Source organism: Chenopodium album, chromosome 14 (genome assembly GCF_948465745.1).
Source record: "Chenopodium album chromosome 14, dcCheAlbu1.1, whole genome shotgun sequence".
NCBI classification, from domain to species: domain Eukaryota; kingdom Viridiplantae; phylum Streptophyta; class Magnoliopsida; order Caryophyllales; family Amaranthaceae; genus Chenopodium; species Chenopodium album.
The window spans coordinates 24,568,483-24,585,181 of NC_137847.1; the positions used below are offsets into that span (position 1 = coordinate 24,568,483).

The following is a 16,699-nucleotide window of genomic DNA, read 5'->3' on the forward strand; positions in this document are numbered from 1 at the left end:
CATGTGATGTAAACATAAAATAAAGAATGAAGTGTTAAATGTAAGTGTATATTGGGTATTTGCATTGTGAACGGAGATATGTTGTTTCCTAAAATTGATATGGTTCAATATTTGTGAAACTTCCTTGAAAGGAAAGTGGTGCAATAATTAAAGAATGGAGGAAGTATATTTTTTTTCGTATGGATTAATGTACATATAAGGTCAAAATGTTATCAAAAAATAAGTTTATATCAAATAAGTAAAAATAAGGTGAACTAAACGTAGTCTAATTCTTAACGATATAAAAAAAAATGTTTAGAGAATTAAAACAGTATAGACTTTGTAGGAAATGAAATAGCACATGTACAACTTGTTACATAAAAGCAAAGTAACACAATATCTAATGTAAATCTTTCGGATAATTAACAATAATACATATCTCTCATGCCAAAACATATACACAATGCAGTTTCCCTATCTTCTCTCTTTCTCTTTGGAAATCTCCATAGCAAAACTGTAAAAGTCTCTTATCCTTTTGATAGATAGAATTTGAGATTGAGATTTGAGAGTGAAAGAGTATTGATTCATAGACTACAAAACTTGCTGTTATCCAAATCTCCGTTCTTTCTATGTTGAATAATGATACTAAATAGGGAATTCTAAAATCATCATTTTATTTCCTTAGCTTATAAAGCAAGTCTTGGAGGTGAGTTCATTTGACTTTTGCTAAAAGTAACTTCTAATTTTAAGAATACTATGGTGATTGTGGATGTAAAACTAAATTGTGGAATAATGTTGGTAGGTCTAAGTTTAATTCAATCAAAGATTGTCGTATAATATTGTGGCTTATGTCTTTTCTGCTAATATTATAAAGTGCACCGAAGTACCGAACCTTTTCTGCCTCCTCATAATGTTCCTTGTCGATTTGCTTGATAATACTTAGTATAAATTCATACTTTTCTACTTTAGGGCTTTCCATTTTACTTTTATCATAGCCTTTAACAGTCTCGCTTTGAAATGCTTTAATTTAATGTTTCCCAAGGTTTTCTATTTTAATCTCCTTGATCTCTCCAATCTTGAGTAGTCTTGGCCCAAAATCTGGTTGGGTTAAGGCTCTTGAGGGGTCTTCTTACCTACCCAAGGAAAGCAACTTCATTTTTTATAGTGATAGTATTACTTTTGCCTAATCTTATTTAATTATTGGGAAACAAAAAAGGGGGGGGGGGGGGGGGACAAATTTAAAAATAAAAGTTCCCTCAAGCTTGACTACACTCACAGATGCTTGTTATTTAGCAATGTCCAATTTTTCAGTGTTTTTACAATGCCGTGAAAATGTTTAATATACTGACATAAATTATTTGGTTATTCTATCCCTAAAAAAAATTTTGTATGATGCAGATGTCTGAACTGGCAGACATTGCTCGATGTTCAGCAAATGCGCTGTCTGAAGATGATCGTTCAATGAACTATTTACTCACATGTCTGGAGGATTTGAGCGTTGTCATTGGCCGTCGGAAATTTGATGCGCTCACTGTAGAGACTTTTGGAGCCCGAATTGAGAAGTTGATTCGGTCAGTCTTTTCTTTCTTTTTGTTTGTTTGTTTGTGTGTGTGTGTGTGTGTGTGTGTGTGTGTGTGTTTTTTTTTGTACTGAGGGTATGGCTCGAATTTTCAATTGATGAAGCTATGGTTCTGCTGATGTTTGAGTATTAGGAGCCATGCTTGTTGATTATACGGAGCTGATGCTTTAAGTAGCTTAAATGTTATTGATGCTCAGCTGTTTTGTTCATTTATAATTACACCCAAGTGCTTCATCACTGCCTTAATTTCTTCAGGGAAAAATACCTACAACTAGTGGAGCTGGTTGATAATGAGAAAATTGATCTTGTAAGTACTGTAATTGATGAAGATGCACCTTTGGAAGATGATGTTGTACGTAGTTTAAGAACCAGCCCTATTCATTCTGCCAAGGATCGCACGTCAATTGATGACTTTGAGATTATGAAACCTATTAGTCGTGGGGCATTTGGTCGGGTTTTCTTGGCTAAGAAACGAACAACAGGAGATCTTTTTGCTATTAAGGTACCCTTTTTCTTTGTCATTTTGAATGTATGTATAGTATGATGTTTTTGATTTATTTGAATTTTGTGATACTTCTATTGGTGTTTCAATCTCGTTGTTTTTGACATTGTCACATGTAAATTTTGAAAGCCATCAATTACTTAATTAAATTTTGCTATTTATGTAGGTTTTGGCTAAGGCAGATATGATTCGCAAGAATGCTGTGGAGAGTATTTTAGCAGAACGCAATATTTTGATTTCTGTCCGCAATCCTTTTGTGGTGAGCAGGTCTATCTTGTTTTTCCTCTTCCCTTCATTCAGTGAATGATAATCTCTTTAATCTCTATTTGTTATTATCAGGTTCGGTTCTTTTATTCATTTACTTGTCGTGAAAACTTGTATTTGGTTATGGAGTATTTGAATGGAGGAGATCTGTATTCACTGTTAAGGAATTTAGGCTGCTTAGAAGAAGATGTTGCTCGGGTCTATATAGCCGAAGTGGTTAGTTTTTTCCTTATATCTTTTATCTTCTGGTTAAATTTCGTTATAAATGCAAGATTGCCTCTTGAGAGCCTTGGATATTTTTCAGGTCCTTGCTTTAGAATATTTGCACTCTCTTCATGTGGTTCATCGTGATCTCAAGCCGGACAATCTATTAATTGCCCATGATGGTCATATCAAGGTATAAAATGATTATTGTGTCCGTTCAAATTTTAAACTCAATTTGCACATATTTGAAGCATACCTAACCTGATGGAGCTTGCATGGAAAATATGGCTTCTAATTATATTAGTTACTCTTATAATTTGCCTTTGGTTTTGTGAAAAGCAAAGAACCACAATGTGAAGAATATACATAAAGCATAAGAAAAATAAAACTTTTAAAGTTATATTCTAATCTTTTATAGACGTGATTATTTGTACGTTAAAATCTAATCAATTTATAATGCTTTAGTGCACTAATTACAGAATGACTAAAGTTGCTCTTCTAAATTAACAATGGAAAATGTTGTAACAACTCCTTCCTTCCATTCTACTTATCATTTCTTCCTCCTCTCCTAAAAAATTCTGCTCTTCTACATTTATTTATCGTGCTTAAATTAGAGAATTATTGTGGTGATTAATAATAACCTCATATGTTCATGAACCTCTACCTCGTTCAGAATTTGAAAGATATTCAAATTTTAGACGAACAAATTGCATCATCTATATGTGATTGCATCTTTTTGACAATGACTGCCTACATACCCGTCGGCTGAGATCACACCAATCTTAGTTTCATTACTTCTCTATTTAGTTTAGGATATTTAAGCCAGATCAGATTTTTAACTATCAGAAATTTAGAACAAATTAATAATGTCTATATGAAGTATTAGCTAATAACGTCTCTTGAATCTCACTGCATTGTTTATATACTCTCTAAATATATACTTTCTATATTTATTTTCGTATTTAATTTTTTTTTTTTTTAGCCCACCAATGTTTTATGAACTTTTTTCCTTTGCTAAAGTTTTCTCAAACCTTTATGTTTTCTACTTCAACGTTTTAACCACTCTCTTAAATTTTTCTTGAATTTATTCTTGGTTCTCTTTTAAAACTCCCTTAATTATTCAAAGCTCTTTCGTTTAATCACTTTACTCACCTTTTCCAAACTCTTTTAAATGATGATTTTGTTATGTCCTTTTCTTTATATGTACGATTCCTTATGACGATTCATGTTAGCTGACCCCAAATCATTTTGGGACTCAGGCTTTGTTGTTGTTGTTGAAGCTTACTGCATTTTTTCAACATTTGGTCAGTTGACAGACTTTGGGCTATCAAAAGTTGGTCTCATCAACAGCACTGATGATTTATCTGGCCCTGCTGTTAGTGGGACAGCCATTTTTGAAGATGATCAACCGCAATTGTCTGCTTCAGAGAAGCAGCAGGAAAGAAGGAAGAAGCGTTCTGCAGTTGGAACACCTGACTATTTGGCACCTGAGATTCTTTTGGGAACAGGACATGGTTTATCTTCCTTATCTTTTACTTTATATCCTGAATATAGAAATCTGCCTGATTTATATGAGGTATCAAATGTAATTTTCAACTAAATGGTTTAAAGGTCATCAACTTTCTGGTCCATTTGGTGTAGCCAGAAGCATGGGCAAATTATTTGCAGCTATTAGTATAAAGCTGTGGAACTGTGAAATAGTTCCTGTAGAATAATCTATTTAATTGAACTTTTTACTCTGTTTTTTGGATGGATACATAAAATAGATTGAGAAAAGCACTGTGTTGATACTTGATTTTCCTATATCTTTATTTCGCATTTACTTTAGTTTGTTTTTTCAAAAATTATTGATTAATGTGGTATCTGGGTTTTTATTCATTATTATTATTATTTAAATATTTGTTTTTAGGAGCTACGGCTGATTGGTGGTCTGTTGGAGTTATTCTATTCGAACTCATTGTTGGAATCCCTCCCTTCAATGCTGAACATCCCCAGGTAATTTTTTACTTTTTATAATTTAATTTGATTATATTCTCTTTGTATTTCACCTTCAATATGGGCAGGACTAGTTGGCTCCTGCAATATGGCTTATTTATCTGTAAGAGTTGGTCATTGTAAAGGCTAGAGGATTAGTCCTCCTTCGAGAGTCGTGGAAAAGAATATACTTCTTTTTGGAAGTGTATTTTCTGGTTTCAGATAATACCTTGTGTCCTAGGAAAATTGTTTGGCTAATGGATTACAATGTTTGTTGCAATATGTCGAATGTGACGTAGGCATAACCTGGTATATGAGTATTTTTGCAAAAAAAAAAAAAAAATGGGGCTCATCATCTAATATTATGTGTAGTTGTTTATGCTGGAATACATCAGAAAATTTGAAGAATTTTTATCATGTAAGAACGACTAAAAGTCAAAAAGTAAAAGAATTGAATAAAACAACAGAAACCTTAACCTTTGTCTTCCTTTCCTTCTCCCTATGTCTCTATTGATACACAAAGAAATCAATATGAAAATGAGGTTCACAAAGAAGAAATAAGAATCCTGTGCAACTTTCTAGGTCACTGGAAAAAAAAGTGGTACCAATATCATAAAGCAGATGAGGTATATAATAGGAATTGTGTATTGAAATTAAAATTAGTTACACTTAAAATAGTCATGCTAATCTTGAAATCTGACTATAGAGAACTGTTTTTCTAGTGTCCAAATTCCAATATCTTGTTTTGGTTTCAAAAACACTGCCATACTTGCACCAATGACTTGGTGAAGATAGTAGATACTCCCTCCGTCCCTTTTTTACATTCCTATTTGTAAAATTACACGGGAATTAAGAAACTTGGAATAAAACAAAGAACAATAAAACAAAGTACAATGGGAATTACAAGACATTAATTGATGTCTTTGAGTAAAACATAGATATAATAATATTTAATGTTGCACATGTCATCAATCTTTTGAAAAAAAAAGGACTAATAATATTTTATGGTGGAAAAAAAGGACCAATCATATTCATCTAAATTGATGCAAATGGATTCTGAAAATAAGAGTGAGAAATAGAAAATAAGAGTGAGAAAATAGAGAAAGCATTAATTACAAAACAGAAAAATAGGGATAATTTGGGATATTTGGTAAAAATTTACTTACTAAAAAAGGAAAGTAGGAATGTAATTTTGAAATACCCAAAAAGAAAAGCAGGAATGTAAAAAAGGGATGGAGGGAGTACTAATTAAGTGGCAACATTAAATCAAATAAAGAGTGTAAAGATAATAACACATACAGCTAGTGGCGACGTGCTAACTGTAGATTTATAAATTGCCTTAAAAAAAAAAAAAAAACTGTAAATTTATAAAACAACAACGAAGAACCAAGAAAGAAAGGCATCTATCTAATCTAATCAACACCCACTTGCTCCTATTATATTGTTCGCATGTGATTTTGATGCATCCACCTCCACTGCTTTGCTTACCATTTTATATCTGTCATTTTATTTTATTATTTTTTATTTTTTTTGAATTATAATTTAAAATTAGCATCATGGAAAGCTAAATATCTTCCTTATAAATGATACAGTCCTTTGAAGCAGACTAGAAATAGTGTCCATGCATGTTTTCAGACTTGAAAAGCTTCAATCAAGGCAGACTTTATTTCTCTTTATTTTAATACTTTTTAGACTGGGTTAGGGGGATGTCATATTAACAATATCTATAAGCTGGACCTAATATGTCCATACCCAACTAACCGGAGCTGCATCATTTTAGTATGGGTGCGAAACTACAGAATGGAATTTCTATGCTTGAGATGGTGTGCTTGTTCTGGTCAAGAAGGAGAAAATTTGTGTTAGAACTACAGAATATTAGCCACTTGGTGATGTGGGGGTTATTTTTTTGACCTACATATATTCATTATATTAGAATTGCTTGCTCCAAGCAGTGTCAATGTCATTCTTTTTTCCTTCATTTGTTTGAGATACAAACGACGCACATGTTTTAAACAACACATTAGAGAAAAATAAATTTATCCCTATTAATAAAATACTTTTTCAACCACTTTCATCATCATCATTAGCTGTTGACTCCGGTCTTATAAGTCTATTGGGACTGTGCACCGGTCTTTAACCGGACTGTACCTGATCCCCCGGAACCTGAATCATAAGATTCTGAAGATCAAGACTGACCAGTAAATAGTTGGTCTAGACTGGATTGGACCTCAATTTCATGTCCGGTCCGGATTCAAACCAGGAATAGACCTCAATTTTTATTTATTTAATTGTTTTAATCAAGAATTAGCCGCAATTAGATATAGTTAAGTATAGCAAATCTCAAAATATGACAAAAGGAGAAAGATCTTAATTCAAATAATCCTTATATGCTATACCAAATTAATGAAATTTTTAAACCCAACACTCTAGGGCCCCGTTTGGTTTGATGTAAAACATTTTCAATGAAAATTAGTTTTCGTGGAAAACATATTTTAAAGGAAAATTACAATTGCAAATTAGTTTTCCTTTGTTTGGTTACATACAAAGAAAAAGAAAATAAAAAAAATAGGAGTGGGAATGTGAGGATGGATGAGATGAAAGTAAAAGGAAGCAAGGAAACGGGAGGAAAATATGGCTTCCCTTTGTAAAAGGAAAATGTTTTCCATCATTAAGGATGTAATTTTCCATCGTTGGGAAAATTGTTTTCCACTCCTTTACAAACCAACCAAAGGAAATGGAAAAAAAAAGGAATAATCATTTTCCGTGAAAGCATTTTACATCAAACCAAACGGGGCCCAGATCTTAATCGATCTTGTTCTTATGAAAAAAGGTCCTCAATTATAAAGTTTAAGAAAATCTGCCACTTACAACCCGTAAAATTACCCATTTTGCGGGTTACAACCATTACTTTTTTTTTTCTCTTGCAAATTACAACCAAAAAAATTACTAAACATTTTAAACTACAACCAAAATCCAATTTTCGGCCATTTTTACCAGAATATGACGTCATTATATCAATAAATGATCCCAAACTAATATTGGCTCGGGGTTATCTTTTATATCAATAAATGATTAATGACGTCACATTCCTGTGAAAGTGGCCAAAAATCGGATTTTTGTTGTAGTTTAAAAAGTTTGGTGACTTTTTCGGTTGTGATTTGCAAAAATATAAAGTGATGGTTGTAATCCGCAAAATGGATAATTTTACTGATTGTAATTAACAAATTTGTCCAAAGTTTAATTAAGGAATCATCAAACGCTTTATAAATGGATCACAAATATACTTAAATACATCATATAACTTGCATAAATACCTAAGTTATACCTTCCTCGATTTATTATACAAGTATGCTACAATAGCATAAACATAATTCACTAAAATAATTGAATTTGGAATTAAAAAAATTAGCTTCTAGAAATCTAGCGATTTGGTAAAAAGAACTGAAATGTGAAGGTTTAAGAAACAAATCTCAAAATTACCCAACTCTAAGTTGCAATTGTAAAGTCTTTTTGCCAATCTAGATTGCTTTAGTCACGATTTTTCCTTTTTTAAATCTTCTAGAAGATTCACGTGAATGATTTAGCTCCATTGAAGAACTCGAGAACTTAGATATGATGATTTTTAATGGAGTATAAGAGGAGAAACTTGAGAGAGAAAGAGAAAGAAAGAGGTGTATGTGCAAGTAAAGCAGTACTTCAAATTATATAAAAAGGAGAGAGAATGAAAGAGTATTAAGTGTCAAAATGTTGGAAAGAGGGAAAATAGAGGAGCATTAATTGAATAATCGTCTTAAATATGCTTCTCCCCCCCCCCCCCCCCCCCCCCTAAAAAAAAATAGAAAAAGAAAAAGAAAAGAAAAAGAACAAAAAAAAAAAGAGTTATATTCCATGTAAAACGGGTTTTTGGTCCAGACTAGAACATTTTGGTTTTTACTTGTACCGGACTGGAAGCCCCAAATCTGTTTTTAACATGGATTGGGCCATTGAGTATCAAAATTGAATTCCTAGACTAGTGTATTTGTGCACACACCTTATTTTCAATGTAAGTAGTGTCAGTGTCCTACCCCATCTAGTCTTGGGATACCAAGAAGTTGGTTCGTTGGTAAAGAATTATGCGGGCCTCCTTTATTACCAAACTGTCAATAGGTACAAAATCCCGGTAAGATATTGTAATTTACTGTCGGACACAACTACATCAAATCTTTAATTATTGAAGCCATAGATCTACAAATAGGCATATTAATATGAGAAACAAGTATTTAGGGCTTTTGTTCACCTTTGTCAAAGGAATCCCATGGTGGTATTCTCATTCACAAATCATTATGGGAAGTAGTCAGTGAGAATGCAGATCATGAGTGGGAAAAAAAAAAGGACTTTAGCGCCTTGGTTTGCCTTGTGTCTTTTAAAACTAAGCATTCAAATTTGTAGAATAACCATTTAAAGGAATGGAAATTTTTTTTTTTTTTTTTTTAGTGTTAGTCTCTTCTAGATCTTGGTCATTTCATGCAGTTTTGTGCATGCGATTGCTCGTCACTACATGGACATGAACACACGTTAAGTCTTTCTTGGTTTTGAAGAATTCATGTTTTCCATGGGCAGTTTCATTGTTAGTGCCTCATTTTAACAAATTTATTTCTCTTGTAGATAATTTTTGACAATATTCTCAATCGCAATATTCCCTGGCCTCGTGTTCCGGATGAAATGAGCTCTGAAGCAGCAGATCTTATAGACAAGTAAGTAAAAAGAAGTTATTCGGTGAGTTATTTGGCTTTGTTTATGATCAGATGGTGTTCTGTCTGTCTATCATGTTAAATAATGTTGTCAGGATTAAGCATACCTCAAGTTTCTTGGTTTCTTTTTTGTAGTTGTTAAATTTTCCTGTTACCATGTTTGCAACCTAATTCTTAACAGTAGATTTGTAGGGACCAAGCTCATCAGAGTCATAATTGCATGATATACTGATTCTAAATAAAGTTAGTATTCAAAACAATTTGATTATGGTTAAAAATTCCAGCATATCCTCACTAAATTTAGCAAAGGCTACAAAGTTTATATTTGAGAAAGGCAAGACTCTTTAAATTGGCCTTTTGATGATCTGTTGGCGAGTATATTTTGAGGCAATCTTGACGATTCATGTTAGCCAACCAAATCAATAGGACTTTTGTTTTTGTTGTTGTACCAAGAAAAAAGTTCTTAAAAAAAATAAGGGGGGGGGGGGGTGGGGGATGTGTGTGTGAGTGTCATATAAATTGGGGGGGGGGGGGGGGTGGGGGATGTGTGTGAGAGTGTCATATAAATTGGGGGGGGGGGGGGGTGGGGGATGTGTGTGTGAGTGTCATATAAATTGGGGGGGGGGGTGTGTGTGTGAGTGCACATTTGTGTAATTATGTGTGTAATCAGCACCAGGCTCACATAAAAAAGACAGATTTTAATGCCAACAGCTAACAAGAGTTTGCTGCTTCATAGGTTTTTGGGGAAGTTAGTTCATTTAATCGTAATGGTCTGTATAGAATACTGTTTATAGCTTTCTATGTGAGTGTGGAATTGAATTAGCTAACATTTGTAGTGAATCAGAGTTTCTGTGACCATGCTTTTTGATGGCCTGTAGGCCTAGGGTTATAAAAATTGAGAACAAGTATACAGATTCTTTTTTAATTTGTGGTGCAGTTGCTTTATTCTATCCGTGTTGTTATAAGCTTACAATTTATAAAGACCAGTCACCAGAGCGGTTAACATGTTTGGTTTGATAATATAATCAAGTTATAAGACCATGCCATGAGTTCTATAAATAGCTATAATGGAAAAGCATTGATCAATTCTGATCTTTTCTACTAATACTTTTTTCTTACAATCAAATGTGTTTGTGGCCATATATAATTCAGATTATTGACTGAAGATCCTAATCAGAGACTTGGAGCTAAAGGAGCATCAGAGGTAATACTGTATTTCATCTAGGCTTTTAAATATCTTTCTTTTTAATTTCCTGTGAATGTATCATCCCATAATCCCATAAATTTACAATTTAGGTGAAGGCACATCCTTTCTTCAGAGATATTAACTGGGACACGCTGGCTAGGCAGAAGGTGCAACATTTAAGTTGATCTTAAACGCCTGTGACTATTGTTACTTATTAAATGTGTATACGCTATCTGATGTTTTAAATACCTCAGGCAGCATTTGTTCCTGCTTCAGAGAGTGCAGATGATACGAGTTACTTCACAAGTCGTTATTCTTGGAATCATTCAGATGACCATGTTAATGCAGCTAGTGAATTTGAAGACAGCAGTGATGATGGTTCTGCTAGTGGGAGCAGTGGCTATCTGAGTGACAAACAAGATGAATTGGTAATGTCTGTTGAACTGGAGCTTGTTACTTTGTCATCATTATCCTTGACTACTGATGTATTGATATTGGTAATATTGTCATCAGGGAGATGAATGCAGTGGATTGACAGAGTTTGAATCTGGCTCAGCTATTAATTACTCCTTTAGTAATTTCTCCTTCAAGGTGTGTTCTTGGCTCCAGCATGTCTGTGAATTTATTTATATATTTTTATTGATTATTGAAACACAGGAGGAAAAATTTAAACCTTTTGAACAGACATTGCACCCGGAATTGCTAGGACTTATTTCTTACCCTGTCTAAAAATTGTATTAGTATATAGTCTCTCTCTCTCTCTCTAAAATTGGGACAAAATTGAATTGAATGCCATCAAAGGAATTAAGTAATAAGTCAGTGGAAATTAGGAAAACAGATGAAAACAGAAAGTGAGTAGAATCTAGGAAAATTGAGGAGTGTATATTCTTGATACTCGATTGTTTGACATCATGTGGCTTTTAATCTTCTTGCATTGCTTCTAAATGTTATTTGGTTCAACCAAAAATTCTTATGAAATATAGTGTAAATGATTAATGAACCCTTAACAAAGGAAAAAAAAAAATAACAGTTGATCAAATTTGAAGTTTTGGGTGAATTTTTTGCGATATTTGATAACTAAGTTATCAAAATCAGTGGCTACTTGCTAATTTTATTTTGAAAAATACTTTTTATGATGCGTATATGATTGAACTAAGTGAGTAAAGTGACCAACATCGAGTATTAACTTTTAGAAGTGAATTGATCTGAATAGTTCCAGGTTTCACCGATCTTAGTGTAGAATTTTATTTGTGAATGGTGGGGGCGTTGTGATGATGGTTATAAGTGATTGAGATTGATGGAAGGTTGAATACAATGGTGGGGTTTTTCGTGGGAAAATTTTGTGGGTTGGTGCTAGACCTGGCAAATGGGTCATTCGGGTCGGGTCATTTCGGGTTAGCTAACATTCAGGTCTGGTCGATTCGGGTTTTTGGTCAACTCCGGGTCAGGTATCGGGTCCAGTTCGGGTCGGGTATGTTCAGGTCGGGTCAATTTCGGGTCAAGTATGTTCGGGTCAGGTCAAAATCTGGTCGGGTCATGTTCGGGTTGTTCCATTTGTGAATCAAGCTCAAATCAATAATTTTATACGCAGTATATATTTTGTTATTGTTATAACAAACACTACCAATTCAGTTTATGAGCTTATCTACGATTAAAGATGAACAATTTGAGTTATTTTTGGTACAAGACATTTTAAGTTCAATTACAAGGTAATTTTAGTTCTGGACATTTCGGATGTTGGGTTTGTTTGGGTCAATTTCGGGTATCGGGTCAAACAATTCGGGTCAATTTCGGGTCGGGTCAACTTCGGGTCGGGTCAGTTCAGTTGTCGGGTCAGGATCGGGTCAACTCCATTTTCGGGTTGGGTCAATTTCGGGTTTCGGGTCAATGTTTTTGGGTCAATTTCGGGTCATGGGTTGGGTCATTCCGGTCGGGTCATCGGGTCTGGTCAGGATTGCCAGGTCTAGTTGGTGCAAGCCAATGGCACTGGGTGGTGTGGTTCACTGGTGGTTTGGCTGAGGCTGGTGGTGGTTTGGCTGAGGCTAGTGGGGTGAATGGTCGTGGCAATGATAATTGTTGGGAGTAAGGTGTTGGTAGAAGGGGAATAGGGTGATGCAGTTTTGGGGGTTAACTTGCATTAAGAGTAGTTTTTCTTTTTTCTTTTTTTTTTTTTTTTTTTTTTTTCCCCCCTCAATAACATGGGCAACAAAGTAATAAAATTCTCTCTTTTGTATAAACTGACATGCCATTGCTAGATGTTTCATCTAAAAAGACAAGAAACTATATTTGGGAGAAAATGGGGCATGGGGTTGGGGGGGGGGGGTATGTTTCATCTAAAAAGACGAGAAACTATATTTGGGAGAAAGTGGGGCATGGGGTTGGGGGGGGAGGGAATAGCTACATGGACCAAATCAACAACCTATAATCCAAAGACGTAAGGTGCTTATCCACCTTCTATCACTATACGGGGTATATTCAGGTGTTCTTGGGTTTGTTGTAATGCCAAGGATGGTTAAAACCTGCCTGATCTAGGATGCCTGTTATATATTGCTGTCACTAACATTGGAATAAAGAAATGCACGGTTAAAGTAGGAAATATGATTAAGACAGGCTATATTCAATGTTTATGGGAGATTTATCATGTGTGAAATTTTACAAGTCAGGGAATCTCTCAAGTTTTGATTGGATGTAAGTTCAATTTCTTTTGAATCGACTCTAGCATGAGTAGCTCACAATAACTTATTGATTAAACTTAAATGTTATGGTCTCCGGTCTCCCATTTAACCAAATTTTTTTTTCCTGCAAGTTTTGTAGAAGTATATGTTGCAATTTGTTATTTTTAGAAGTACATGTTTTCAAGGAGGAAATTACCATGGTTCATTACTTCATTCTCATTCTCCTGTGTTTCTCTTTATTGTTTTCTCCAGAATCTCTCTCAGCTTGCTTCAATCAACATTGATTTACTTAGCAAAGGTTGGAAAGATGATCCGCCCCCAAATTCAAACGTTTGACTACCATGTATTCCCTGAGTCAAGAACGCCCTGGAATTCCCTGTTTGATTGTACAACCTGTAAATGTATGATCTTATCTACATTCATAAGCTTTAATTATATTCATACCTGCCATTGTTTCATTACAAGCATGATTGTATTTTTGCAGAAATAGAAGCAGCTATTAGAGAACATACAACGGAATGTGTCTAACCTCATACACTGCAACAAATTTTGTATTGAGGGGTTGCCGATGTTGAGGTTTTTTGTTCAATTCCGGAACTTAGAATGTTAACAACCATTGATAATTTTCTTATGGAAGAATTTGGGTTGGAGGGGGGCATGAGGGTGTAATAATGTATGTATATTGTTGAATTTGCCTGCACATGTGCTACATTTGTTTGCAACATCAATGGAAAAAACATCCCCATTTACCAAATGTCCAAATTTTAGTTGTGTAAACCCCACCAATTTACTTGGTAAAATTGGTTTTAACTACCTTTGTCATTATCAATTGACTCACCATTGTAATTGAACAATGGTTAATGACCCGAAAAATTGGTTTCAACTACCTTTGTCATTAGCAATTGACCAGACCCAAAAATAACATGAAATTAGATATAAACTCGACTCGTATTTTATTGAACCCAAAATAAGTTCAATTAAAATTACTCGAGTTTAATACTTTAATGTGATTACAATGATAAGGGTCTTAATTTTGGCTTAACAATATTGATACATTGTTGTTTTTCATAACATATGATATACAATATACCTGATACCTCTTGTATGCAATTATACAGGTGCAGATTCGAATTTACCAACCATATATAAGTATAAAACACAATTTTATACAAGAAAATGAACTAAACATGTATTTGGTTCAAATCGAACTCGCACTCCAATTTAATTGGTAAGCAACCTAGACCTGGCAATCCTGACACGGACCCGACGACCCGACTTGAAATCTGAATTGACTTGACCCGAAGTGACCCAACTTGAAATTGACCCGATACCCGAAGTGACCCGACTTGAATTTGACTTGAATTAATTGACCCAAAAAGACCTGAAATCCGAAGTGACCCGAACTATAATTACCTTATACTTGAAATGATCAGTTACAATTTAAGCCAAATATTTGACCTGAACAAACCCAAATAATTTATTTAATTTATTTGTAATGTGTAACAGTGCAAGTAATTTACATATTTTGAATATTACTTTTCTCGACGTTACAATAATCTTGTATTGAAGATAGATCTGTCAATTTTCGACTCTACCCGCAAACTCAATCCGAACCCGACCCGTTTTTGTCGGTCTTGAACAAATTTTTTGACCCGTAACTCGATTTAACCCGAACCCGTTCAACCTGCAAATTTGCATGTTAAACCCGACCCGAATCCCAACCCGTCGACCCGATTTTCTGGTTTTTTTAATAAATATATTTATTAGAAAATTAATATTAGTTTATTGATTAAGTTTGATTGTTTGTCTACCATCGAACATTCTTTTTTATCTCTTTCTCATTATCTATATCATATAACTATAGCTCAAAATCCATATCAATCACCTCCTACACCAATTATCGATCCACACTAATTGCATCCGTATAACTCATATCACCGTCATACTACCGATTGACAGGTCTACTGATATTATGTCAAGAGATATTATAGTTCACATATATAATTATGTTGGTCTCTTCCTTTTGGTAAGTTTCAAAGTTTTATTTTTAAGTTTATTATTTTATTTAATTAGTTAGGAATCGATGTTGGTGAAATGGTGACGATTTAAATTATGTAGTATGTAATGGCTAAAAATAGTATAGTGAAAATGTTCGATTAAAAAATTGGAAAAAGAATATATACCTCCGTTAAATGTTATGTGCAACTTTTGAGGGGTTGCGGTTACCAAGGTAAAATTTAAGGGCCAAAGATTAGTTAGTGTAATGGGAATTAATTAAAGAAAGGGGAGAGAGAAAATGGGACCACCCTACCTAAAAGGGTGGGAAAATATGATTTTATGAGGAGGGAGAGAGAAATTGGGACCACTCCACTTAATTATTCAAATCTGATTTTTTAAATGAGGGTATATTGGTCTTTTTAAGCTTTTTTTGTTTATTATAATAGGAAAGAAGATGAAAAGTTGCACGTAACCTTAATCATCCGTTTTTGGTAAAAGTTGCACATAACATTATTTAACGGAGGTAGTAGCAAAGTAAGCTTGAAAAACCAGAAATTTTAACCAAAAAAAATTAAATAAAAAATTATTCTAATCCCGTTGGGTTGACCCGAACCCGAAACTTTGGGTTAGGGTTGAGCATTTCTCAACCCGTAACTTGGAGCAACCCGACCCGAAATGACCCGTGACCTGAAGCGACCCGACCCGATTGACCCGTGACCTGAAGCGACCCGACCCGATCGACGGGTCTAAATGAAGATGACAACAATAACATAACAATGATATTAACACTAACAACTATATTTTCTATAAAAGCAATAATAATTACTTCGTATAAAAAAAATTCTACTATAAAGCTTGACTCAAAGTAACGACCAGAACTGTCCTGACCCGACCCGATCTTAACCCGATATATGGACCCAAAATTTAACCCAGCCCGAATGGACTCGACCCAAACTTGACCCGACCCAATGGCGACTCGAAGTGTTGGCCCGAACACGACCCGAAACCCAACCCAAACCTGACCCGAACGACCCATTTGCCAAGTCTAAAGCAACCTCACATAACCTTAACCAAATTGACTAGACTCAAACATGAACCTCATCATCTGGATGCTAGATTTATTCGACATGACCCAAAACCTGATTTAATCTAGCTCGAATCCAACTTGTATACCTTAATTAACAACTCTAGGTATCACAATCAACTAACCATTATGGAAGGAATATGCTTATGGGTATATATTGTTTTGTGTAAAAATACCCAAGACACGTGGCCCTGTCAGAAGATGACACGTGTCAACCCATGAGAGATCCAAATGGATTAATCGCCTAATGACACGTGTCCCTCCAAACAAATGGGAGAAAAGGCTGCCTTCTTGGCCCAAATCCCAAGAAAGCCGTATTACGGCGCAACCCACCAAACTTAGGTCAGAATGACCTAAGAAAGGGGACTTTTCCCAATGACCCTATAAATAGGGAGATTTGCCCCATTTATGAGACAGATACATTTATTACAAAACCCCTACATTCTCTATATCAGAGTAAACACCTGATCTCGAAATCCGAGAATATCTCACTTTTACCTTTTCTGCACCTTTTCGTATTCTTC

At 34.5% G+C, this 16,699-nt stretch overlaps 1 protein-coding gene across 1 annotated transcript in view; it reads left to right on the forward strand.

The window, feature by feature from the left end:
- LOC145580173 (putative serine/threonine protein kinase IREH1) overlaps positions 1 to 13,857 on the forward strand; it is a 28,254-nt gene extending 14,397 nt beyond the window's left edge. Inside the window, exons 5-18 of the mRNA XM_081637562.1 lie at positions 1,378 to 1,550; positions 1,814 to 2,060; positions 2,227 to 2,319; positions 2,400 to 2,540; positions 2,629 to 2,721; positions 3,838 to 4,042; positions 4,438 to 4,523; positions 9,147 to 9,235; positions 10,385 to 10,436; positions 10,529 to 10,585; positions 10,673 to 10,846; positions 10,932 to 11,009; positions 13,346 to 13,494; positions 13,578 to 13,857. Coding sequence (XP_081493688.1) covers positions 1,378 to 1,550; positions 1,814 to 2,060; positions 2,227 to 2,319; positions 2,400 to 2,540; positions 2,629 to 2,721; positions 3,838 to 4,042; positions 4,438 to 4,523; positions 9,147 to 9,235; positions 10,385 to 10,436; positions 10,529 to 10,585; positions 10,673 to 10,846; positions 10,932 to 11,009; positions 13,346 to 13,429 — 1,572 coding nt within the window. The 3' untranslated portion in view covers positions 13,430 to 13,494; positions 13,578 to 13,857. The remainder of the gene's footprint in view (positions 1 to 1,377; positions 1,551 to 1,813; positions 2,061 to 2,226; positions 2,320 to 2,399; positions 2,541 to 2,628; positions 2,722 to 3,837; positions 4,043 to 4,437; positions 4,524 to 9,146; positions 9,236 to 10,384; positions 10,437 to 10,528; positions 10,586 to 10,672; positions 10,847 to 10,931; positions 11,010 to 13,345; positions 13,495 to 13,577) is intronic.
- The last annotated feature ends 2,842 nt before the right edge of the window (positions 13,858 to 16,699 follow it).